Genomic DNA, 27149 nt, shown 5'->3' on the forward strand with positions numbered 1-27149 from the left:
TGTGAAGTAACTCCAGAACTCGGCTTGTTTCTCTATCTTTCTCTCTACCTCATTGAGATTTTTGATTATAGCTGCTCTGAACTCATTATCACTTAGTTTACCTAATTCCAAGTCCTCAGGACTTAATTCTATGTTTTTATTGTTTTCCTTCTGGTCTGTGGCTTTTATAAATTGCTGGATGGTAGAGGAGCGGTTTTTTTGCATGGTGGTAGAATTCGGTTGCAGTTACAGCCTGTCGCCACTAGATGGGGGGGGTCAAGAACCACATGTTGTGAGCTCTCCACCTTCGGGCAAGATGGCTGCGCCCAGTGGCTTCGCCGGCAGGGAGAGGCTGCTATTCTTGCCCGCCGATCTGGATTCAAATCAGTTCTGTTCTCTGGTCTCCCGAGGCCCTGGGTTTATGGGGTCCCTGCAGACAGAAGCTTTCACCCCATCAGCGGGTTTCCACTGAACCAGCAGCAGGAGTCCTGGATGATCCCCCGGTCACGCAGTCCCTCCCCCACTCCTTCCCAACCCACGCAGCAGTGATTGCAGACTCTAGGGGAGGAAGCGATGTTCTCTCCTACCGTTCCAGCACCTCCAAGGCCGTAAGTAAGATTTATGATCTCCGCCTTCTTGGTATTGTAGGTATCTAACATGTTGGCATTAGATTTATTCTCTGAAATTCAGTTTTTCCAATCCTTTGTTGTATTTTGGAGGGGAGAGAATCCCGGGTCAGCTCACCCTGCCATTTTGCTCCGCCCCTCTCTGAACATCTTTTCATGTGCCTTTTGGCCATCCATATATCTTTGGAGCAATCTGGGTTCAGATCTTTTTCCCATTTTTTAATTGGATTGTTGGTTTTTTTTGTGGTTGAGCTGTATTAGTTCTTTGTATATTTTGGATATTCATCCCCTATCTGATATATGGTTTGCAAATATCTTCTCCCAATTGTTAGGTTGTCTTTTCATTTTGTTGATAATTTCCCTTGCTGTGCAGAAGCTTGTTACTTTCATGTAGTCCCATTTGTTCATTTTTCCTTTTGTTCCCCTTGCCCATTCAGACATGGTACTTGAATATATGCCACTAAGACCGATGTCAAAGAGCGTACTGCCTATGTTTTCTTCTAGAAGTTTCATGGTTTTGGGTCTTACATTCAAGTCTTTAATCCATTTTGAGTTGATTTTTGTGCATGGTGTAAGATAATGGTCTACTTTCATTCTTTTGCATGTGGCTGTCCAGTTCTCCCAACACCATTTATTGAAGAGATTCTCCTTTCTCCATCGTATGCTCTTGGCTCCCTTGTCGAATATTAGCTGTCCATAAATGTGTGGGTTTACTTCTGGGCTCTCGATTCTGTTCCATTGATCTGTGTGTCTGTTTTTGTGCCAGTACCATGCTGTTTTAGTTTCTATGGCTTTGCAGTATATTTTGAAATCGGGGAGTGTGATACCTCTAGCTTTGTTCTTTTTCCTCAGGATTCCTTTGGGTATTCAGGGTCTTTTGTTGTTCCATATAAATTTTAGGATTCTTTGTTCTATTTCTGTAAAAACTGTGGTTGGAACTTTGAGAGGGATTGCGTTGAATCTATAGATAGCTTTAGGAAGTATGGACATTTTAAGTATGTCAGTTCTTCCAGTCCAAGAGCACAGGATATCTTTCCATTTCTTTGTATCTTCTTCAATTTCTTTCAACAATGTTTTATAGTTTTTGGTGTACAGCTCTTTCACCTCTTTGGTTAAGTTTATTCCTAGGTATTTTATTCTTTTTGTTGCAATAGTAAATGGGTTTGTATTCTTAATTTCTCTTTTGGCTACTTTGTTGTTAGTGTATAGAAATGCAACCCATTTTTGTATGTTGATTTTTGTATCCTGCAACTTGACTGTATTCACTTATTATTTCTAAAAGTTTTTCTGAGGATTCTTTAGGGTTGTCTACATATAAATCAGGTCGTCTGTGAATAATGACTGTTTCAGTTCTTCTTTTCTAATTTGGATCCCATTTATTTCTTTTTCTTTTCTGATTGCTCTGGCTAGGACTTCCAACACTATGTTAAATAAGAGTGGTGAAAGTGGGCATCCTTGTCTGGTTCCTGTTCTTAGAGGGATAGCTTTTAGTTTTTCTCCTTTGAGTATGATATTTGCTGTGGGTTTGTCGTATATGGCCTTTGATATGTTGAGGCATTTTCCTTCTACACCCATTTAATTTAGAGTTTTTATCATAAATGGATGCTGTATCTTGTTAAATGCTTTCTCTGCATCTATTGAGATGATCATGTGATTTTTATTCTTCATTTTGTTAATGTGGTGTATCACATTGATAGATTTGCAGATGTTGAAACATCCCTGCATCCCTAGAATAAAACCCACTTTAATCATCATGTATGATCTTTTTAATGTATTGTTGTATTCGATTTGCTAGTATTTGCTGAGGATTTTTGCAGCGATGTTCATCAGTGATATTAGCCTGTAATTTTCTTTTTTGTGTTGTCCTTGTCTGGTTTTGGTATCAGGATAATGCTGGCTTCATAGAATGAGTTAGGAAGCCTCCCCTCCTCTTCAATTTTTAGGAAGAGTTTGAGAAGGATAGATACTAAGCCTTCTTTGAGTGTTTGATAGAATTCACCAGGGAAGCCACCTGATTCTGGACTTTTATTTTGGGGGGGGGGTTGATTAGTATTTCAATCTCCTTACTGGTGATTGGTCTATTCAAATTCTGTACTTCTTCTTGGTCCAGTTTTGGAAGGTTATATTTTTCTAAGAATTTATCCATTTCTTCCAGATTATCCAATTTGTTGGTGTATAGCTTTTCATAGAATTCGCTTATTATCTTTTGTATTTCTGAGGTGTCCATTGTAATTTCTCCACTTTCATTTGTGATTTTATTTATTTGAGCCTTCTCTCTTTTTTCTTGGTGAGTCTAGCTAAGGGTTTTGTTAATTTTGTTTATCTTTACAAAGAACCAACTCTTAGTTTCTTTAATTTTTTCTATTGTATTTTTAGTCTCTATTTTGTTTATTTCTGCTCTGATCTTTATTATTTCCTTCCTTCTGCTGATTTCGGGCTTTGTTTGTTGTTCTTTTTCCACTTCTTTTAGATGCACTGTTAGATCGTTTATTTGTAATTTTTCTTGTTTCTTGAGGTAGGCATGAATTGCCATAAACTTCCCTCGTAGAACCGCTTTTGCGGTGTGCCACAGATTTTGGCATGTCGTGTTTTCATTTTCATTTGTCTCCAGGAATTTTTTGATTTCTCCTTTGATTTCTTCATTGACCCAATCATTGTTCAGTAGCATTTTGTTTAATCTCCACATTTTTGTGGCTTTCTTCCTGTAGTTGACTTCTAGTTTCATACTTTTGTGGTCAGAAGGGATACATGGTATTATTTCAATCTCCTTAACTTTATTGAGACCTGTTTTGTGGCCTAATATGTGATCAATCCTGGAGAATGTTCCATGTGCATTTGAAAAGAATGTGTATTCTGTTGTTTTTGGATGGAATGTTCTATATATGTATCTACTAAGTCCATCTGGTCAAATGTGTCTTTTATGGCCAGTCTTTCCTTATTGATCTTCTGTTTGAATGATCCATCCATTGGTGTAAGCAGAGTGTTAAAGTCTCCTACTATTATTGTGTTACTGTTTCTTCTTTTATGTCTGTGAATAATTGCTTTACATATTTAGGTGCTCCTATGTTGGGTGCATAGACGTTTACAAGTGTTATATCTTCCTGGTGGTTTGTTCCCTTTATCATTGTGTAGTGCCCTTCTTTGTCTCTTCTTCTTCTTATTATTATTATTACAATTTTTGTTTCAATGTCTTTTTTGTCTGATATAAGTATTGCTACCCCTGCTTTCTTTTCTTTGCCATTTGCATGGAATATCTTTTCCCATCCTTTCACTGTCAGTTTGTGAGTGTCTTTAAGTCTGAAGTGTGTCTCTTGTATGCAGCATATACATGGGTCTTGTTTTTTTTTTTTTTCCAATTGGCCACCCTACGCCTTTTGATTGGAGCATTTAGTCCATTGACATTTAAAGCTGCTATTGATAAATACGTATTTATTGCCATTTTGTTACTTTTTTTTCTGGTTGTTTTAGTAGTTCTTCTCTGTTCCTGTCTTTTTCTCCTGCTTTCTTCCCTTGTGGTTTGATGGCTTTCTTTAGTAATATGCTTGATTTCTTTCATCTTACTGATTTGTTTACTTATTATAAGTTTCTGGTTTGTGATTACCATGAGGATTCTATACAATATTCTATGCAGATAGCACTCTATATTGAGCTTATAGACTCTTTAGCTTGACCTCTTCCTAAAAGCTCTGCTTTTTCACTCCCCTCCTACCCCATTTTATGTTTTTAAAATCATATCTAATCTCTTATTTTGTTTCTGTCTATCCATTACCCTCTTATCATTTAAATAGGTGATTTTAGTACTGTTATCTTTTAACCTTCATGTTATCTTCATAGGTGATTGTCTACTACCTTTACAATATTTTTACCTTTACCAGGGTGTTTATTGCCTGGTTCTTTTTTGGGGGGTGATAATTTTCTTATCCCTATTTGTGGTCATGTCTTTCCCACTTAAATAAGTCCCTTCAGCATTTCTTGTAGAACTGGTTTCTTGGTTATAAGCTCCTTTAATTTTTGCTTGTCTGGACAGCTCTTTATCTTTCCTTCCATTCTGAATGACAACCTTGATGGATAGAGTATTCTTGGCTGTAGGTTTTTTCCTTTCAGCACTTTAAATATGTCAAGCCATTCTCTTCTAGCCTATAGGGTTTGGGCTGAGAAGTCTGCTGATAGTCTTATGGGATTTCCTTTGTATGTAACTTGTGGCCTTTCTCTTGCTGCTTTTAGGATTCTCTTTATCTTTAATTTTGGACATTTTAATTATAATGTGTCTTGGTGTGGGTCTCTTTGGGCTTATCTTGTTTGGAGCTCTCTGTGCTTCCTATACTTGGATGCTGTCTTCCTTCCTTAGGTTAGGAAAGTTTTCAGCTATTATTTCTTCAAATAGATTCTCTTCCCCTTTGTCTCTCTCTTCTCCTTCTGAGACACCTATAATCCAAATGTTAGCATGCTTGATGTTGTCCCAGAGTTCCCTTAGACTGTTCTCATTCTATCTCTTTTTTCTTTTATCTGTTCAGCTCGGATGATTTCCTCTAGTCTTTCTTCTCATTCACTGATCCATTCTTCTGTATCATCTACTCTGCTATTGAGCGCGTCTAGTGAATTTTTCATTTACAGTATTGTGTTCTTTGTTTCTGATTGGTTCTTTTTTATATTTTCCAATTCTTTGTTGACATTCTCACTGTGTTCATCCAGTCTTCTCCCAATATCTGTGAGCATCCTTATGACTTTTTGTTTGAACTCTTTGTCAGGTTGATTACTTATTTCTGTTTCATTTAGTTCTTTTTCTGGGGTTTTGTCTTGTTCCCTTGCTTGGAATCTATTCCTTTGTTTCCTCATTATGCCTCTTTCTCTGTGCTTATATCTGTGTACTACATGAGTCAGCTATGTCTCCTGACCTTGGAGGAGTGGCCGTATATAAGCAATGCCTTTTGAGGCCCAGCAGTGTGCTTCCCTTTCATCACCAGTCCAAATGATTCATCCATGACCCCTTTGTGGGCTACTTGTGTCCTTCTGCTGCAGCAGGGCTGCTCTTAATGCAGGTATCCAGGGAGTCCAGTCTTTCCCTCCCTGGCCAGCTGTTTGTAAATCTGGTTCGGGGAGCCTCAGCACCATTGCCTACAACACCTAATAGCACACTCCTGTTGCAGTTTTCCTGTTAATTGGGTAGGTACCCAGTGTAGCTGGTTGCTAGGCTCCAGGGCTTACAGTTGCTGTAGGCCTCAGGCCTGCAACACTGTTGTCAGTTCTCTTAGGAATGCAGCTCAGTTGGGCTGGCCCTAGGCATGGGAACACCCAATTGTTTCAGGCTTTGGAAAGTGGAGCCAATCCCTTTTATGGCTATTTGTGAAGCACAGGTCTTCTGCTGCTGCTAAGCCCCACTCTCCACAGGTACACACACACTGTCAACACAGTCCTGGTCTGTGCACACTTCCTGACCCCCTGAAGCATACTCCAACGCCCCACTGTAGAGGCCCTCACCTCTCCACCAATGCCTCCCACAGTTCACCTGGTCCTCACACAGGCCCTGTCCCACAGAGGTGGACACACTCGCCTTCCTGTAGAGGATCAAAGCACCCAGTCCATGCAGGCCAACAAGTAGCCTGAGGGCTTACTGTTGGGTGGGGCCAGTCTATAGGGTGGGCTGCATGCCCTACCTGAACTGGATTAAATCTGCACTCTTGTGGGTGTGGCAGACCCCAGGGCTAACAGGCCAGGGAAAGAACTTCAATGGCGTCTGCCAGCATCTGTGTCAGCACGCTTGTATTAGGTGACAACAATGGCCACCACCAATGTCTCAGTCGCCAGAGAGGTCTCACCTCTCACCAAGATGCACCCAGAGCCTACCATGTGAGTCTCTTTGCACCGAAGGACTGTCAGCCTTCTTTATGGTGATTTTAGGTTGTTATCTGAGATGGGTGAATATTTGTGTGGGCCCTTTAAGACTCAGGTGTCCGGCATCCTTCCAATAACTTTTCTTGGGGGATTCCCTGCTGCAGTTAGTAGCCAGCGAAACCAGATAGTAAGACCCTCATCTCAGTTGTGCTGTCTGAAGTACGCTTATTGCAGTGATGGGCCCCTGCTCAGGAACTCACTCCTCCAGGGAGTGCTGCGTACCTTAGGGTGGCTCCTACCTGGCCAGCTGTGAAGCTCCACTGATTGTGAAGGTGGCTTTTTTTCTCTCTAGAAGGAATTTCTGCCTCTTCTGCCTCCATCAGGACTGTCCCTTGTTGTGGGGGTTCTTTTTATCCAGTTTTCAGTTTTCTCTCCTGGATGATTTTTCCAAAAATAATTGTAACCTGGTTGTGTTCGTGGGAGGAGGTGAGTTCAGTGTCTGCCTATGCCACTATCTTGACAAGATCCTCTGACTGACAGTTTTTATCTTTCAACATTTTGAATATATCATTCCACTCCCTCCTGGCCTATAGAGTTTCTGCCAAGAAAGCTGCTGATATCTTAATGGGGGTTCCCTTGTAAGTTATTGTTTTTTTCCCCCCAACTGCGTTTAATATTCTTTGTCACCGACTTTTGACAATTTTATTATCAAGTTCTTGGAGAAGGTCTTTTTGCATTGAAATAATTGGGTCTTCTGTTAGCTTCATGAACTCCTATACCCAGTTCATTACCCACGTTTGTGAAGTTCTCAATCTCTCAGGTTTTAGAGTTTAAATCTCTCTGATAATGCATTACTTGTGTTCATTGGTTTTATTCCTGAGCTCAATGATCTGTGCTTCTCAGTTTTCTTGTAGCTATTGAGCTTCTTCATGACAGCCATTTTGAATTCTTTATCAGACCACAGTCTTCCATGACTTTATTATTGGTTTCTGGAGAATTATTTTCTTTTTGCGATGCTATTTTACTGTGGCTTTTCATGGTGCTTGCTGAGTTGTTTCTCTGCTGGCACGTTTGTCGTAGCAAATACTTGTCTTATTTAGGTATAACTTTGCTTGTTTTGATTCATACTTTTCAACCGATTGAAGATTAGAGGCCTTCCTTTTGTTTTTTAGTAGGTGGTCCTATAGTGCTAGTTTTATTATTTCTCTTTCCTGAGCTGTCTCTGGCTATCTTTGAGGATAAGCATCCTCCAGCCTCCATGACCTCTATTCAGGGTGTCCTGCCAGGCACTCTTGTTGTCACCTCCTATGTCTCTAGGGGTCACTGATGCCTGACTCTTGCCAGTGTTGCTGCAGTCATTGGCTTCACTGCCAGGGGTACAGAGATGGCTGACACATTAGTCATGTCACCTGGGTCAGAAACTCTGCTGCTATGGCAAGGGGAGGCAGAAGGGGAGGAGGGAGCCATGGCAGTTCTTGGGGGGCACTGCCTCTGCTGTTTCTTGTTACCTTGTGGCCTCAGGCACTGCTGCAGTTGGGATGTTAGAGCCATGTGCATGCCCCTGCTGCTGCTATCAGGCTCTGAGCCTTGACCAGGGCCTCAGAATCACAGAGCATTGCCTCTGCTGTTGGCTCTGCTCCCCATAGCTGCAGGTGCCACCAAAGTTGGCTGGCTGGAGTGCACACATGCTTCTACTGTTGCTTACCATGTTCTCTGCCTGGCTTAGCCACTACGACTAGGAGTCCAGGATCCTGGGCACCACCTCTGCTCTTCCTCTATTTCACCTCCTCTATATGCTCCAATCCACCCACCTTCATATCTAACAATTTGCGGATCTCGGGTGTGTTGGGACACCACAGCTTTTGTTGGGTTACGGATGTTTTACTCTCTGTAGACCAAGGGATACTTTCATGCCTCCATGATGATGATGTCTCTCTCTATATATCTTAGAATTAGTTTGTCTAGTTTCCCCTTCAAAAAAAATTCTTGCTGGGATTTTAGCTGAGATGGCACTCAATTGATAGATAAATTTGGGAGATAGTGAAATTTTTATAGTGTTAAATCATCTTATCCATAAATGTGATTTATCTCTCCATGTGCTCAGGTCATCAGGTCTTTTTATAGAATATTAGGCTTTATTATAAAATATTTAAGATGCATTAATGTGCAGATTATAACATAACAAACACTTGTCAACACACTATCCATACCTATCAAATCCTAACTTTTTTTAAGGCTTACAGAGGTGATATTACAAAATATTTAACAATTTGTACAGTATGGACACCAACTAACGAGAAAGATCCCTGGCTACCAGTTTCTTTCACCTCAATGCCTACCAAGCTTTGCTTGATTTATATATATTTTAAATACATATAATATTTTAGATAGATTTAAAGATACTTGTGTACCTTTTTCCAAAACCCATTGCCCCTTCCTTCCCTATGCATATTTTATATTGTTACTATATACGTATTTATCCATAAATAATGTATAGTGTAGTTTTGCATGTTTTCAAACTTCGTATCAATGGTATGCTACTAAACATACCAGTAGGTAAATATCCATTGTGATACATATTTTAACTGTTGTATAGTATCCCGTTGAAAGAATATGCCACAATTTACTTATCAAATTGCCTGTTTCTTTTTTAAATTTTGGGTAGCCTTCTAATTCTGTCCTATTACAAACAATGCTGCAATAAACATTGATTTTCATGGATCCTTAGGAATCCATGATGCTCTTGGATACTACCTAGTAGTGGAATTTTGGATTATAGGTTATACTCATCTGTAATTTTACTAGATAAGATAGTGGCACAACTGTGTGTACCCGCACATATATTGAATGATAGTGTCTATATTCTAACACTCTCCCAACCATTATGGACTATCAATCTTTCTTTTTTTAGATTTTTAGGATTTTTTAGTTTTTACTAACTTGATAGAGAAAAGTGGTATCTTATTTTATGGTAATTTGAATTTCCATAATTATATGCTTATTGGTTTTCATTCTAGCCAGTCTCAAATTCAGCTTATTCCTTTTTCACAGAAACTTTTTTGAGGGGCCCTAGATGTAGCCAACACACCCTGATACTTTATAATTTTCTAACTGTCTCCTCTGCTGCAGTCTCTACCTGTAACAAGTTGGTACCAAGTTCTGTATAGGTATGCTTTTGGATGCAAACAAGAGAAAATCCATCCACACTGAAATAAATGGAATGGGTTATATCATGTATTAGGAAAGTTTAAGGATAGCACTGGATGTAGGCATGGGTTAATGCAAAAACTCAAAAAATGACAATGTGAGAAAAAAGGAAATAAAGGGAGGAGAGAGGCAATAAATGGCTGAAGAGGAAGTGAAAAAGAAGAGGTAATATAATATTTCACACTTATTCCTACTCTGAAGCAGGATGAGTTCTAGGGTGTCAGAGTTGACCAGGTCTGCATGATGGGGGCCCCAAGGAGCTCACAATCCAGCAGGTAGGACTGAGAGTAAACCAGTAAACAGAGAGCTCCAACCCAGTTTGTTAAGTGTTCTGACAGAGCCATGCAAAGAAGTAAGGAGGAAGGAAGAACTAATTAAACTTGGGGTGATCTGAGGTGGTTTCTTGGAGAAAGTAGCACTTGACCCAGTCCTTTTAGGGAGGCGGGCCTTTCACAGTCAGGAGAGAGGCATGGACATGGGGAACAAAGACACCCCAGGCAGAGGACCAGCTTGAGCAAAGGTATGACGTTGGCAGAAGGCAGAACATGTTTGGGGGATGATGAGTCACCCACTGTGACTGAGGCCTGGGGGACTGGCAGGGGCTGGTTGTGGAGGGCCTTGAATGACAGGCAATGGAGCTTGGATTTAAACCTGCAGGCTGTTTAAATGTAAACTTGGAGGCTGTAGGTATGGTCAGCTTTGTGCTTTGAAATATGACTCTGAGGGCCTCTGTGAGAAGGGACTGGAGTGGAGCAGATGGGAAGCAGGCTCATCAGAGCAGAGACCCATCCACCCCTGTCCCATGTGCCCCTACACTCAGCAAAGGCTCCTCAGAGCCTGCAGTCCTCCGTGAGAACTGTTCCCTCTCCTCTCTTCTGCCAATGTTCTACTCCTCCCGCAGGACCTGGATCAAACATACTCTATCTGGAAGCTTTAACTCCCTTCCAGTTAGTGATTTTCCCCATGAGCCCTCTCAGCAGGCTGCTCTGGGATTCCTAGGTAACATAGGTATTAGGCATCCCAGCAAGATGGAGATCTCTTCAAGGACAGGGTGTGAACTCACCCATTTTCGCATGTCCAATGCCTAGCATGGATTGTGGCACATGGGAAACCATTGGCAAACTCTTCACCAGTGAATTAGAGAAAGAGAAAGTACATGAAAGGAAAGAAGAAATGAGAGAAAGAGAAGAGAAGCCTTGGAGAGAAGGAGGGGAGGGGGAAGAGAAATAGGGTGTTGGGATGGGCAAGAGAAAGGAGGGGAAGAGAATGGAGAAATGGAGAGTACAGGGCCATTGTGGGGCTCTTTTCTCTTCCCATCAGTAGAGCCGAGAATCAGACCTGTCGCAGTGAGTGTCAGGCTTTGGAATCAACCGGATGTGGGTTTATATCCTGTTCCATCACTTACTGGCCACGTGCCTTTCGACAAGGCACTTCACCTCTTGGGCATTAATTTCATCAACTGTGAAATGATGATAGTACTAGTTCCTCCTTCATGGGTGTCTTAGAACTTAAGAATGGCTGTGAGTTTTCTTGGAGGCCAGGCATCCTATCTTACTTGTCTTTCTTTGTCCATCATCCAGCAACGGCCTTGGCACGGCTGTGTGCTTAACAAATCATTAACAAGCGACTACATAAATCAGTCCCCAAGGAGAACTGTTTTCTGCACTGGGGAGCAGTGCTCCATTTCACAAGACAGAGTCTAAGTACTTGCTCAGTGCACCAGTAAAAGAGAAACATGGGCCCAATAAAATTTTTCAGATAAGTTGATATTCTTCAAAAGCATCAATATAGTCATCAGGCGATAAACAAAAACCTGTGGTAGACTTTCTTACATTTGCTGTTTTTATTCTGAATTACGTATGATGTGGGGGCACCCTATCTTTTAGTGTTTAGAGCCTCTAAATGTCTTGATCTGATCATACTGGAGAGACAGAAATGAACGTGACCCAGTCCCCTGCCCCCAGATCAGCTCCTGGGGAGAGAGACCCAGACATACACTGCAACAACACACTATGTAATTAGTGTTGGCATGGGGGGGGGGGGCAGTAGGGAGAGCTGGCTTGGGAGCTCAGAGAAGCACAGTCCTCCTAGGAGGAACAGAGGAATCAAATAGAAATGGGGATACAGGGTGGGGGAATTGAGAAATCAAATGGAGAATAGAAGGGAATGATAGCTGCATAAGGGGTAGTAAGCAGAAAAAAGACCACATTGAGGAGAATGGAAAGTTGGAAGGAGGGAGCTGGGGAGGAGGTTGACAAGCTGGGAGGGAGACCCCTCTGGAGGCGGAAAGGAGGCAGGACCACTTCTGGCCATGGAGAGGGAGCGGACAGGCTCAGATCTAAGGAGAGGTTTGGAGAGAGTGGAAGCTTTCTGGACTTGGGAGGACGAGGTGAACTCAGGTATCCAGCTGTAGAGAATACCCTGTGGGGGTCTCTGGACTGGGGCTTCAACGTGCTTGACTCCACATGCCCCTAGGGTTTGAAGAAAACCTGTTAGGGTTTCGGGAGTTAACTATATGGAAGTGGTCGGGTTTAGAGGTGCCTGGACCTGGTTCGTTGGGGAGAAAGGAGGGGGCAGAATCCCCTTCAGAGCACAAGCGGGAGAGAACTGGACTCGGTTGGGGCCGCAGAAAGGAGGGATGTCGACCTGGTGGGACCCCAGAAAGAAGAGAGTGAAAAATTCAGGCACTAGAAAGAAAGGAGTAGGACAGAGCTCGAGAGGTAGAGAGGCGATGGCAGGACTCCATTAGGCTGGAAAAAGGGGTCAGGACTTGGTTTGGACCACAGAAAGCAGGGATCAGCACCCGAAGAAAGGAAGGGGCAGAATACCTTTTGAACAGCTGTAATGTCCCAGCTCAGAGCGGAGAAAAGAAGGGCTAAGACCCAGTTGATTCTAGTTTAAAAAAAGAAGGGACAGCACCAGGTAGGGTTCAGGAACAAGGAGTACACAAAAGCGTAATACCGTTTATTTGTGGGTGGGGTATCCACGGTGCAGAAAGGGCGGGACCGGTCACTCGCAGACATGGAAGTCGGGGAGCGGTGTTGAGGAAGCGGTGGTGCAAGGACGGTACTTCAGAGCAGAGGGAGGGGGCGTATTAAGGCAAGAGGAAGTGCAGAGAAGTACTGCAGAGCAGAAGGAAGGAGCGTATCGGGAAGGGGCGGTGCGTGGTTGTACTGCCAGGAAGAAGTGGGCGATGTTGGGGAAGGGGCGGTGCGAAGAGGTACTGCAGAGCGGAGGGAGGGGGCTGATGTTGGGGGAAGGGTTGGACCAAGATGTGATGCAGTTAGAGTGGGCCAGGGGTGGGGCCCACATGTTCTACTGCTTTGGGAGCATTGGTCGTTTGTGCAATTGAGGTGGCCAGAGTGTGCAGCACACCAAAATCATGCTAACCTAGTGCCTGAGATGGGGGCGCCCGGGTTGGTGCGCATGCGCAATGCGCACTATCGAGTTGCAGTAGGGGGCGTGTGAGGGTAAAGGGGCGGGGTCGTAGAACTGACTTGTGGTTTCGTGGAGGCAAAAGAAGCTAAGGTTTGGAAACCAGACCGTCTGGGTTTCTAGATGTGAGAACCCAGTAGGTGAAGAGTTTGGGGCCCAAGGTTAGATGGGATCCTCCCTCTAGGATAGGCGGGATGTCTAATGAATCTCCTCCTCCCTGTCATTCTCCCTTAACTCAGGCCCCTTCCTCTCAGGCTCAGCTGTTACTCTGCCTCTCAGAAAAATGGATAGGAAAAGTGAATACGGTTATAGAATGCCTGCGTTCCAGGTGAGGCCTCTCTGCATTCCTGCCAGGCCATCTACCCCGTCCTGAGTTCACTTACTACTCTTGATTCCTCTACCACTCTGTAGTTGGGTAATTCCCTGCCTAACCTGTCTCACTCCTCCCCTGCATGGGAGAGGAGGAGGAGAGGAAAACCTACCCTACTCTGTCTCCTCCTCCCTTCCTCTTCCCTCACCCTCCCCTTCAATCGATCATTGCTCAGAGTAACGGGAGGCCTTCTGGAAAGGGTGGGCTGTAGGGAGGCCAGATGGCTCAGCAGATCATAATCCTAAGTGTGTAGAGCCCTCTGCCTCCCCCTGGGAGCCTAGGGCTTCACTTCCCTCCAGATGTCCAGGCAGAAACCACAGAAGAGGACAGTGTCTTGCTGATGCATACCCTCTTTGCGGCAACCAAGGAACCCCTGGCCATGGACCCACCAGCTGCCAACCAGCCAAAGAAAAGCAAAACCAAGAAGGCTCCTGTTAAGGCTATTACTAAGACCATAACTGCTGCCCATCCAGTTCCATCTGCCAATGCAATTACCATGAACAAACTTAAAATAACTTTGCAGGTTTAAAAACTGCCGATCATCCCCCAGATCAACCAGGCTTCAGCTACCACTGAGACAGCCAAAACTCAGGCTTCTTCACTGCTCAGCCTAAGAAAGCCAACAAGACAAAAAGAGTTACCGCTAAGGTAGCCCAAAGCTCCCAATCTCCAGCTGGCAGTGAGAGTGTCACTACACAGATCAAGTCACCCTTGCAGGCCCTAAACCTACCAGTCATCCCACATACTATCCAAGCTCCAGCTGCCAGTGAATCAGCAAATTCCCAGGCCTTGATAGCCTATACCAAGCCTAAGAAAGCTTCCAAGTTTAAGAAGGCTGCCAATAAGGCCATAGCTACTGCCACTGAGATGTCGTTGGTTCTAACCATCACCCACATAGCTCCTACCCAAGGCCAAATTGCCAATGAGATAGCCAACACCCAGTCCACAGCAGCCTCCATACGAACTAAGAAAGCCTCCAAAGCCAAAAAGGCAAATGTTAAGGGTGCACCTACTGATACTGAGCTGCTAGAGACCCCAAAGTCTGCTGAGACAGCTACCAGGCAGATTGAGGCCTCAGCAATAACGATCTGGCCCCCAAAATTCAAGGGCGAGAAGGCTGCCAATAAGGGCCCAAATTCTGCCTATGAGATCTGTGAGGCCCCACCTACCACTCAAATGGTCACAAACCAAGGCCTAGCAGCCACCCTCTGGGTCAGGAGAGGGTCCAGGGCTCAGAAGGCTGCCACTAAGGGCCGGGCAGTTGAAAGGCAGCCTCAAATTGTTGACCAAGGGGCCCAGGTCAAGATGGGCATCTGTCAGACCAACATAAGTGCCCTTGAGACTCAGGTTTTGCTGATGTCCAGGCCCTAGCAGATGACTGCCTGGCTCAGTTGAGTCTGGAGCCCACAAACAGGACCCGGGTCAAGAGGAACTGAAAGGTGAGATCTCTGACATCACCATCCTTAACTTTGCACTTCTTTTCCATCCCTATCCTCCTAGTTTGTTCATGTGTTCTATAAAAGTTTACTGAGCCTTTTTACTCTGAGCCAGTCCCTATGTTCAGATAGGCTGTGACAGATGCTGAGAAGAATGTGATGTAGAACTCCCTGGCAGTTCACAAATTGATGGGGAAATAAGACAGCCATACACTTCGCTACAATCTGGATATAACTCAACTTGCATTTACACGGTAGTTACCATGAGCCAGGCTTTGTTTTGGGTACAATCACACAGGTTATGTCTTTATGTTTTGAAAGTAACTCTTACCAGCTAGGGATCATTTGTTCCAGTTTTACAGATAAGAAAACTGAGTTCTAGAGAGATGAAGTGACTTGTTCAAGGGGTACAGCCAGAAGAATCAATGAGGGCCAAAAGAAAAGAAGGAACCCCAGGCCCTGCCCTTACATTGCTTCTGTCCTGGTAGGGAAATTAAACTCCTGCCTAGAAGACAGTGAAAGACAAGTTTAGGGCTCAGGGTGGCCAATGGTAAGGTCAGGATCCACACAGGGAGGGTTTAGGGGACTTTCAGAAGGAGGCAGGGTAAGGAGACAGAGTCATCTCTTTAACCTGGTGACTCTGGACCTTCCTTATTTCTGATGATGCAGTCCAAACATCTGAAAGGGGATGAGAGAGGTGGCAGTAATTAGAGGAGGATCCTGTGGGGCTGGAGGCCTCCACCACCCCGAGATGCGGCCATTTTGCAAGAAAAGGTAAGAATCCAGTGCTGCCCAGTCTCTTTTCTTCTTCACCTGTCCTCTTCTCTGTGATCCTTTCAAGTTTTCTGTAAACTTATTAAGATCTCCCCATGTATTCCTCTTCTCCCGGGCAAATAAGTTGGTGAAATACCTGTTGGTTAAGGACGAGACAGAGATCCCCATCAAGTGCTCAGGTAGAGTCATAGCAATCCTCTTGCCTGAGCTCTCTTCTTCATTCCTTTTTCCCTCATGCCCTGAGGATAGCCATTTATCTTTATGGCCTCCTCATTGTCTCACATGTCTTCCTCTGCCCTCCTCACACCCTGCCATAGCTGGCACCTCCCATTAACACTGTTCAGGACTCAGAATGTACTGACTCCACAGGGCTGGCAAAAGGGCTGCTGCTCTGTGGCCCCTGCTCAGCCCAGCTGCTCCCACGTCTGCTTTCCTGCAGACATGCTGAAGGATTTCATCCAAGAATATGATGAATATTTCCCAGAGATCGTTGAACGAGCAAGCTACGCTCTGGAGAAGGTGAAGAGGCAGCTCTGGGGCATGGGCTCAATGGGGATGCCTTGAATTGAACAAAGGTGTACATGTCCCTTCTTGGGGGAACACAGAGACTCACTCATCTAATCCCGTCTCTGTGCAGATGAGCATATGGTGGCCCAGGGAGGAGTACAGACTAGCCCAGGGTCACAGAGCAAGTCAGGGGTAAAAGCACAGCTTGGACCCAAGCTGTCCGACATAGTTCCGGCTTCTGTCCACTGCTGGACACGTCCTGTAATGTGTTTCAGATGCTCACCTCTCCCTTCCATTCCCCATTCTCTGTCTCCCTAGGTTCCCACTAATCATGAAGATGATGTTGATAACAATAGTACATTTGTTACCTGTTTGCTGTGTGCTGGCCACTTAGCTAAGTGCTTTACATGCATTATCTCACTGATTTCACTCACACACACACACACCCCTAGGTACACGGGGAACTGTGGGATGCTCAGGAAGCTCACTGATGCCTAAGCTGAATTTTGTGATCTCATAGGCTATTGTTTTACTTGGCAGATGTTTCAAGTCAATCTGAAAGAAATTGATAAGCAAAGTAGCTTGTATATTCTCTCAGCACTCAAGAATCCTCTGCCGGCGTACTGGGAATGTAAGCTGGGAAAGGGCTGGGGTGGGAGGGAGGCTTCTGCTCTTTTCCATGGTACTACCCCATCCCTGTTCTCTCTCCCCACGTCCCCTTAGAGAGCCAGGAAAGACGGCCTATAAAGCTCCTGTTGCAGCTCCCGACTGTAGTTGGAGCCCTGCACACAATGGTGGTACCTGATTTATGATTGGCTGAAAGGCATAGAAGCCTGAGGTGGGGCATTCCTACTGTCAGGTTTTCTGTTTCTCTAGAAGTTTCCCAGACAACCTGTTGTTGCTTGTCTCTTCCTACTAGCCTTGGTTGAGTGGTTCTCAAGGGAGGGCTTTCTGGTGTGGGTGTATCATGATGCTCAAAGGGCAGGGGCATCAGTACCTAGAATTCTGTGCCTAGAATTCTCTTGGGGCTGAGGGATGTGGGAGAGAAAGAAGGGACTCACATTGACTAAGTGCCTGGGTTGTACCAGGTTGAGAGAATTCTTCCATTCTCTTGGCAACCCAGGAAGGGGAGGATGTGATTTTCCCATTCTACTGAATAGGAGGCTGAGGCTCAAGAGTCTACGTGCTTTGCCCAGGGTCACATAGAGCTTGAAGCATAGACTGGGCAGAAGTCTCCCTTATCTGAGGAATCTGGAGAGGCCAGTCTACTGAAGCTGGCTGGTGTGTCTTTTGCAGATAGCTACTGGATGTAAACCTTCTCTGTGTCCTAATATTCCCCTAGGACCAAGGACACACTCAAACTAGGTCTCCTCATGGTGCTTCTTAGCATCATCTTCATGAATGGAAATCGGTCCAGTGAGGGTGAGTGGCTGGGTGCACAGCTGAATGGGTGGCCATGGTCAGAATTCCATGTGTTCATTTTCTGTCCCTGTCTCCTCTTGCCTCCCCTTGCAGCTGTCATCTGGGAGGTGCTGCACAAGTTGGGGCTGCGCCCTGGGTATGATTGGGCTCTCTCTGCACTTGCTGTCCATGTTCTCCTTTGGCAAGAGAGGATGGTCTCAGGATTGCATCAGCCCAGTGGTCTGGTGGAGTGGGCGGGAGTGCTGGACTGGGTAGAGGGCCCAGAGTTCTGACCTGGTGGATGGGGAAATGGTCCTGAACTCTCTGCTCCCTGTCTCACCTATGCCCTCTGTCTGTTCTCAGCTGAGATATAAGATTGACCTTCAGGGCATCTTTAACAAAGAACCACCGGCCTCAACCATTTGTTTCTAGCGGCCATGTGTTCACTTTTTCCTGGCTTCGTTGAGATAGTCTCATGTGCTAGAGAGGTTTCTTCCACGTAGGGGAATACGTCTGCCCTCATCTGGGAACTTCTGACATCTACCCATTCATTAATTTTCCCGTTGTCAGGGTGAGGCACTCACCCTTTGGGGAAGTAAGGACGCTCATCACAGATGAGTTTGCGAAGCAGAAGTAAGTGGTGTTTTGGGGCTTTGTCAGGCCCTGAAGTGTTTTGGGTGTGCTGGTCTGGTTCTAAAAGTAGTTACTCAGCCCTTTTCTTTTTTTCCCATTTATTTGTGTATTTTTGGATGTACATCATAATATATTTTGAATTCTGTGTAGATTACATTACGTTCACCACCCAAAAACTAATTATACTCCATCCCCTTACATGTGAGCTTAATCACCCCTCCCTGTTGCCCTCCTCCCCCCTTCCCCTATGGTAACCACCAATTCAATCTCCAATGCTATGTGTTTGTTTGTCATTGTTTTTATCTTTACTTGTGAGTGAGATCGTATGGTATTTGACTTTCTCCCTCTGGCTTATTTCACTCAGCAAAATAGCCTCAAGGTCCATCCATGTTGTCACAAATGGCTGGATTTCATCATTTCTTACGGCTGAGTAGCAGTCCGTCGTGTATAAATACCACATCTTCTTTATCCATTGGTTCCTTGATGGGTTGCTTCCAAGTCTTGGCTATTGTGTATAATGCTGCAATGAACATAGGGGTGCAAGTATCCTTATGCCTTTGTGTTTTCAAGTTCTTTGGATAAATACCCAGCAGTGGGATAGCTAGATCATATGGTAGATCTATTCTTAATTTTCTGAGGAAACTCCATACTGCTTTCCATAGTGGTTGCACCAGTTTGCACTCCCATCAACAGTGAACAAGGGTTCCCTTCTCTCCCCATCCTCTCCAACATTTGTTGTTTCCTGTCTTGTTAATTATAGCCATTGTGACTGGAGTGAGGTGATAACCTCATTGTAGTTTTAATTTGCATTTCCCTGATAGCTAATGATGCTGAACATCTTTTCATATGCCTGTTGGCCATCCGTATATCTTCTTTGGGGAAATCTCTGTTCAGATCTTTTGCCCATTTTCTAATTGGATTGTTGGGTTTTTTTGTGGTTGAGCTGTGTGAGTTCTTTGCATATGTTGGATATTAACCCATTATCTGATATATGGTTTGAAAATATCTTCTCCCAATTGTTAGGTTGTCTTTTTGTTTTGTTGCTGGTTTCCTTTGCTGTGCAGAAGTTTTTTAGTTTGATGTAGTCCCATTTGTTCAGTTTTTCTTTTGTTTCCCTTGCAGGGTCAGACATGGGACTTGAAAATATGCTGCTCAGACCGATGTCAAAGAGCATACTGCATATGTTTTTTTCTAGAAGTTTCACGGTTTTGGGTCTTACGTTCAAGTCTTTAATCCACTTTGAGTTGATTTTTGTGCATGGTGTAAGGGAATGGTCTACTTTCATTCTTTTGCATGTGGCTGTCCAGTTTTGCCAACACCATTTATTGAAGAGACTCTCCTTTCTCCATCGTATGCTCTTGGCTCCCTTGTCGAATATTAGCCGTCCATAAATGTGTGGGTTTACTTCTGGGCTCTCAATTCTGTTCCATTGATCTGTGTGTCTGTTTTTGTGCCAGCACCATGCTGTTTTGGTTACTATGGCTTTGTAGTATATTTTGAAGTCAGGGAGTGTGATCCCTCCAGCTTTGTTCTTTTTTCTCAGGAATCCTTTGGCTATTTGGGGTCTTTCGTTGTTCCATATAAATTTTAGGATTCTTTGTTCTATTTCTGTGAAAAATGTTGTTGGAACTTTGGTAGGGATTGCGTTCAATCTATAGATTGCTTTAGGAAGTATGGACATTTTAACTATGTGAATTCTTCTAATCCAAGAGCACAGAACAGCGTTCCATTTCTTTGTGTCTTCTTCATTTCTTTCAACAATGTTTTATAGTTTTTGGTGTACAGATCTTTCACCTCTTTGGTTAAATTTATTCCTAGGTATTTTATTCTTTTTGTTGCAATTGTAAATGGGATAATATTCTTAAATTTCTCTTTCTGCTACTTCGTTGTTAGTGTATAAAAACGTAACCGCCTTTTGCACGTTGATTTTGTATCCCGTGACTTGACTGTATTCCTTTATTGTTTCTAAAGGTTTTTTAGTGGAATCTTTAGGGTTTTCTAGATATAAAATCATGTCATCTGCAAAGAGTGACAGTTTCACTTCTTCTTTTCCAATGTGGATCCCATTTATTTCTTTTTCTTCCCTGATTTCTCTGGCGAGGACTTCCAATACCATGTTAAATAAGAGTGGTAACAGTGGGCATCCTTGTCTGTTTCCTGTTCTATGAGGGATAGCTTTCAGTTTTTCTCCTCTGAGAATGATATTAGCTGTGGGTTTGTCATATATGGCCTGTATTATGTTGAGGCATTTTCCTTCTATACTCATTTTATTTAGAGTTTTTATCATAAATGGATGCTGTATCTTGTCAAATGCTTTCTCTTTGTCTACTGAGATGATCATGTGATTTTTATTCTTCATTTTGTTAATGTGGTGTATCACGTTGATAGGTTTGCAGATGTTGAACCGTCCCTGCATCCCTGGAATGAAACCCACTTGATCATGATGTATGATCTTTTTAATGTATTGCTGTATTCGATTTGCTAGTATTTTCTTGAGGATTTTTGCATCAATGTTCAACAGTGATATTGACCTGTAATTTTCTTTTTTTGTGTTGTCCTTGTCTGGTTTTCAGTATCAGGATAATGTTGGCTTCATAGAATGAATTAGGAAGCCTCTCCTCCTCTTCAATTTTTTAGAAGAGTTTGAGAAGGATAGGTATTAAATCTCCTTTGAATGTTTTGTAGAATTCACCAGGGAAGCCATCTGGTCCTGGACTTTTATTTTTTGGGAGGTTTTTGATTTCTGTTTCGATCTCCTTACTGGTGATCGGTCTATTCAAATTTTCTACTTCTTCTTGGTCCAGTTTTGGAAGGTTGTATGTTTCTAAGAATCTATCTATTTCTGCTAGATTATCCAATTTGTTGGCATATAGCTTTTCATAGTATTCTCTTATAATCTTTTCTATTTCTGAGGTGTCCGTTGTAATTTCTCCTCTTTCATTTCTGATTTTATTTATTTGAGCCTTCACTCAAAGTGAATCTAGAAAGTGAGTCTAGCTAAGGGTTTTGTTAATTCTTGTTTGTTGAGGAAGGCCTGAATTGCTGTAAACTTCCCTCTTAGAACGGCTTTTGCTGCATTCCGCAGATTTTGGCATGTTGTGTTTTCATTTTCATTTGTCTCCAGGAATTTTTTGATTTCTTCTTTGATTTCTTCATTGACCCAATTGTTCTTCAGTAGCATTTTGTTTAATCTCCACATTTTTTTGGCTCTTCTAGTTTTCTTCCTGTAGTTGATTTCTAGTTTCATACCTTTGTGGTCAGAAAAGATGCAGGGTATTATTTTGATCTTCTTAAATTTATTGAGACTTGTTTTGTGGCCTAATATGTGATCATTCCTGCAGACTTTCTATGGGCATTTGAAAAGAATGTGTATTCTGTGGTTTTTGGTTGGAATGTTCTGTATATATCTACTAAGTCCATCTGGTCGAATGTGTCCTTTAAGGCCAGTGTTTCCTTATTGATCTTCTGATTGGATGAACTATCCATTGGTGAAAGTGGAGTGTTAAAGTCCCCTACTATTATTGTGTTGCTGTCTGTTTTTCCTATGTCTGTTAATAATTGCTTTATATATTTAGGTGCTCCTATGTTGGGTGCATAGATATTTACAAGTGTTATATTTTCTTGTTGGGTTGTTGCCTTTATCATTATATAGTGCCCGTCTTTGTCTCTTGTTACAGTTTTTGTTTTAAAGTCTATTTTGTCTAATATATGTATTGCTACCCCTGCTTTCTTTTCCTTGCTATTTGCATGGAACATCTTTTTCCATCCTTTCACTTTCAGTTTGAGTGTCTTTAGGTCTGAAGTTTGTCTCTTGTATGCAGCATATACATGGGTCTTCCTTTTTTATCCAATTGGCCACCCTATGGCATTGGATTGGAGCATTTAGACCATTGACATTTAAAATAGGTATTGATAAATATGTATTTATTGCCATTTTGTCACTTTTTTTTCTGGGTGTTTTAGTAGTTCTTCTCTGTTCCTTTCTTTTTCTCTTGCTCTCTTCCCTTGTGGTTTGATGGCTATCTTTAGTAATATGTTTGATTTCTTTTGTCTGATTTTTTTTCTTGCTTGTTATAGGTTTCTGATTTGTGATTACCATGAGGATCCTATTTAATATACTATGCATATAACAGTCTATATTGAGCTGATAGACTCTTTAGCTTGACCTTTTTCTAAAAGCTCTACTTTTTCACTCCCCTCCTCCCACATTATATGTTTTTCAAACCATATATAGTCTCATCTTTAGTGTGTGTCTATCCATTACCCTCTTATCATTGAAATAGGTGACTTTAGTACATTTGTCTTTTAACCTTCCTATTATCTTCACAGGTAGTTGATCTGTTGCCTTTACTATATTTTTACCTTACAAGTGATTTTATTGCTTGGTTTTTTGTTTTTGTTGTTTTGTGTTTTTTTGATAATGTTTTTATCTCTATTTGTGGTCATTGCTTTCCCACTTAAATAAGTCCCTTCAGCATTTCTCGTAGAACTGGTTTCTTGTTGATAAACTCCTTTAATTTTTGCTTGTCTGGGAAGCATGTTCTCTCTCCTTCCATTCTCAATGATGACCTTGATGGACAGAGTATTCTTGGCTGTAGGTTTTTTCCTTTTAGCACTTTAAATACATAGTGCCATTCTCTTCTCGCCTGTAGGGTCTCAGCTAAGAAGTCCGCTGATAGCCTGATGGGCTTCCCTTTATGTGTCACTTGTGGCCTTTCTCTTGCTGCTTTTAGGATTCTCTCTTTGTCTTTAATTTTGGACATTTTAATTATAATATGTCTTGGTGTGGGCCTCTTTGGGCTTATCTTGTTTGGAGCTCTCTGTGCTTCCTGAACTTGGATGTCTGTTTCCTTCCACAGGTTAGGAAAATTTTCATCTATTATTTCTACAAATAAATTTTCTGCCCCTTTGTCTCTCTCTTCTTCTTCTGGGACACCTATAATCTGAATACTGGCACCCTTGATATTGTCCCAGAGTTCCCTTAGACTGTTTTCATTCTGTCTAATACTTTTTTATCTTTTCTGTTCTGCTTGGGTGATTTCCTCTAGTCTTTTGTCTAGCTCACTGATCCATTCTTCTGCTTCCTCTGCTCTGCTAAATTCTAGTGAATTTCTCATTTCCAATATTGTATTCTTCATTTCTGACTGTTTTTTTCATATCTTCCAGTTCTCTGCTGATGTGCTCACTTTGTTCATCCATCTTTCTCCCCATATCTGTGCGCATCCTCATGATATTTTGTTTGAACTCTTTATCGAGTAGGTCACTAGTTTCTGTTTCATTTAGTCCTTTTTCTGGGGTTTTGTCCTGTTCCCTTGCTTGGAAAGTATTCCTTTGTCTCCTCATTCTGCCTCTTTCTCTGTGCTTATTTCTATGTATTAGGTGAGTGGGCTATGTCCTCTGAAGTTGGAGGAGTGGCCTTATGTATGAGATGCCTTATGAGGCCCAGCAGTGTGCTTCCCTCTCATCACCAGACCATAAGAACCAGGAGTGACCTCTTTGTGCACTACTTGTGTTCTTCTGCTGTGGCAGGGTTGCTCCCACTGCAGGTACCCAGGGAGTCTAGTCTTTCCTTCCCTGGCCAGCTGTTTGTAAATCCGGTTTGGGGAGCCTCAGCACTGTTTGCTACAAAGACTATCAGCACACTCCTATTGCAGTTTTCCTCTTACTTGGGTTGGTACCCAGTATAGCCGGTTGCTAGGTTCAGGGGCGTACAGTTGTGATAGGCCTCAGGCCTACAAGGCTGTTGTCAGTTCTCTTAGGAGTGCTGCTGAGTGGGGCTGGCCCTAGGCCCGAGGGCCCTCAATTGTTTCAGGCTTTGGAAGATGGGGCAATCCTTTTTATGGCTATTTGTGAAGCATTTGTCTTCTGCCACTGATAAGCCTCACCCCCCACAGGACCACATACACTGTCAACACAGTCCTGGTCATGCACACTTGTCAAACCCCTGGAGCATACCCTGACACCACACTGCAGGGGCTCCCACTTCTCCACCAGTGCTTCCCACATTTCACCTGGTCCTCACACAGGCCCTGCCCCACAGAGGCAGATACCCTTGCATGCCTGTAGAGGATCAAGGCACACAGTCAATGCAGGCTGAAAAGTAGCCTGAGAGCTTGCCCTTAGGTGGGGTCAGACCCTAGGGCGGGTTGTCTGCCCTGGCTGAACTGGATTCAATCTGTGCTCTAGTGGGCATGGCAGACCCCTGGGCTAAGAGGCCAAGGGATGAACCTCAGTGGCACCCACGGGGGTCCGTGTCAGCACACCTGGACCAGCTCAGATCAATGGCCCCCACCAATGTCTCAGTCTCTGGAGAGGTGCCTCCTCTCACCAAGATGCCCCCAGAGCCCACCAGGTGAGTCTCGTTTCACTGAAGGACTGTCAGCCTTCTCTCTGGTGATTTTAGGTTGCTGCAATGAGTGAGTGGGCCCTTTAAGACCCAGGTCTTTTCTGCTTTTGTCTGATAGCTTTTCTGGGGGTGTCCCCATTGCAGTCAATAGCCAGCAAAGCCAGACAGTAAGACCCCCGTCTCAGTTTGGCTGAATCTGAAGTATGCTTATAGCAGTATCGCCCCGTCTCTGGACCTAACTCCTCCAGGGAGGACTGCATACCTTAGGGTGTCTCCCGCCTGGCCAGTTGAGAATCTCTGCTGCTCCCAAAGGTGGGTTTTTCCTCTCTTGCAGGAACTACTGCCTCTTCTGCCTTCGTCAGGACTGTCCCTTGTTGTGCGGGTTCTTTTTATCCAGTTTTCAGTTTTCAATCCAGAGTAATTTTTCCAAAAATTGTTGTAACTTGGCTGTGTTTGTGGGAGGAGGCGAGTTCAATGTCTCTCACACCGCCATCTTGACAAGATCCTTCAGCCCTTTTCTTATACTAGCTTTAGAAGTATGGGTATCCTGTGCCCTAGAACTGAGTTCTGTTCACAATTCCCATGGGTGGACCATTCTAGGGCTGGGCCAGACCAAACACAAGACCCTTGCTATGCGGTGTGCTCAGAGCAGAGTGCCTGAAGACTGGCTCCTATGTTTAAAACACACCCAACAGAAACTTGGGTTTACTCCTCACGGGTGGCAGGATACTTTGGCCTTCCTGTGACATGACATCATGACCTATACTTGCCTCCCCTCTGGCACCAAGTGACTGCTTTGCACAGGGCCAGTGGGAAATTGCTCAATATTGCAGGCCAAGACCATGAACTGTGTTTGGGAGTGAGTCTGGGGAAAGAAGGTCTTGGAAATCTTTCTCAAGGAGCTGAGTTTAGTATTTGTTTGGAGGAGTCTGCCACCTGGTGCTCGGTGCTTAGACAACAGGTTTGCTTGGTTAGAAGCAAGTTTCATTTCCTTTCTCCAAGGTACCTGGAGTACAAGAGGCTTCCCAGTAGCAGACCACCTGAATACGAGTTCTCTGGGGCTTGCGCTCCTATCATGAGACTAGCAAGACGAAAGTCCTCAAGTTTGCATGCAAGGTAATAGGAGAGCTGCCCTGACTTGGCGTATTAAAGATACGGGATGCCCCTGGCTGGAGCAGGCTATGTGCAGGGATGGGCAGGTACAGAGCAGCCTGCACTTCATATATAAATTTATGGAACTTTATTTATGTTCCAGAATGCTGCTGGACTTAAAGTTTACATTGTTTCATTCATTCTTCTTACTTTGTATTAGTCTGCTCAGACTGCCATAACAAAAATACCATAGACTGGGCAGCTTAAACAACAAAAATTTATTTTCTCACATTCCTGGAGGCTAGAAGTTCAAGATCGAGGTCCAGCAGGGTCAGTTTCTGGTGAAGCCTCTCTTCCTGGCTTGCACACGATGTCTTCTTGCTCTGTCCTCACATGGTGGAGAGAGAGCTTCTTTTTATAAAGACACTAATCCTATTGGATCAGGGCCCCACCATTATGACCTCATTTAACTTTACCTCCATTTAGGCCCTATCTCTAAATACAGTCACAGTGGGGGTTGGTGCCTCAACATATGAATTTAGGAGGAACAAAAGCATTTAACCCATAACATACTCTCTTATTTCCCATATTATAGATGAAGACACTTAGGCTTAGTGAGGTTAAGTAACTTGTCCAAGGTCACTCAGCACCTAAGTTGTCAGAGCTGAAATCAAATCTCAGGACTGGCCCATGATAGAGCCCCAGTAACTAAGAATTTTAAAAAATACTGCTATTAGTTTTATATAAAGCCCATAGTATGTACTTAATACATAATTACAAATGTTATTTTCTTTATAATGATTATTGTTTCCATTTCAGGTGCAGAAGAAAGACCCCAAGGACTGGGCAAGAGCCCAAATGAGGATTGGAGAGGAAGCTGTGGCTGGGCCCTGGAATTAGGATGACATGGATATCGACTGCCTAACAAGGGAAGAGTTAGGTGATGATGCTCAGTCCTGGAGCAGATTTTCATTTGAAATTCAGGCCGGAGCCCAAGAAAATGCAGATGCCAGCACCAACGTCGACTTCAGCCAAGGAGATAGTATCAGGGCTAGCTTCACTGATGGTGCTAGTATTAGCTTCAGTAGTGCGCCCAGCCCCAGTGGTGGCTTTGGTGGTAGAGCTGGCATTAACTTTGGTGGCACACCCAGCAGCAGTGCCAGCTTCAGTAGTACAGCCAGCATTTCTTTTGGTGGCACACCCAGCACTAGCACTAGTTTAAGTGGTGGAGCCAGCTGTAGCTCCAGTGGTACAGCCAGTACTAGCTCTAGTTTCAGCAGTGAAGCTAGCATTAGCTTTGGTGGCATACCTTGTACCAGTGCCAGCTTTGGTGGTGGGGTCAGTTCTAGTTTCAGTGGCCTACTCAATACCAGTACCAGTTTCATTGGTGGAACTAGCTCTGGCTTTGGAGGCACATTCAGCACCACTGCTGGCTTCAGTGGTACACTCATTACCAGCACCAGCTTTGGCAGTGCACTCGGCACCAGTGCAGTCTTTAGTGGTGCACTTGC

At 43.6% G+C, this 27149-nt stretch overlaps 1 protein-coding gene and 1 non-coding gene across 2 annotated transcripts in view; both read left to right on the top strand.

Moving 5' to 3' along the window:
- MAGED2 (MAGE family member D2) overlaps window positions 1–26553 on the top strand; it is a 160142-nt gene extending 133589 nt beyond the window's left edge. The window contains 8 exon segments of the mRNA XM_046673272.1: window positions 16707–16755; window positions 16758–16797; window positions 17509–17588; window positions 17682–17724; window positions 18138–18200; window positions 25549–25598; window positions 25601–25662; window positions 26458–26553. Coding sequence (XP_046529228.1) covers window positions 16707–16755; window positions 16758–16797; window positions 17509–17588; window positions 17682–17724; window positions 18138–18200; window positions 25549–25598; window positions 25601–25662; window positions 26458–26538 — 468 coding nt within the window. The 3' untranslated portion in view covers window positions 26539–26553.
- LOC124246243 (small nucleolar RNA SNORA11) lies at window positions 25181–25314 on the top strand. Its single transcript, XR_006890447.1, has one exon. It is a non-coding gene; the product is annotated as a small nucleolar RNA SNORA11 (small nucleolar RNA).
- Window positions 26554–27149: the final 596 nt, after the last annotated feature.

This window comes from Equus quagga, chromosome 10 (genome assembly GCF_021613505.1).
Source record: "Equus quagga isolate Etosha38 chromosome 10, UCLA_HA_Equagga_1.0, whole genome shotgun sequence".
Classification (NCBI taxonomy): Eukaryota; Metazoa; Chordata; class Mammalia; order Perissodactyla; family Equidae; genus Equus; species Equus quagga.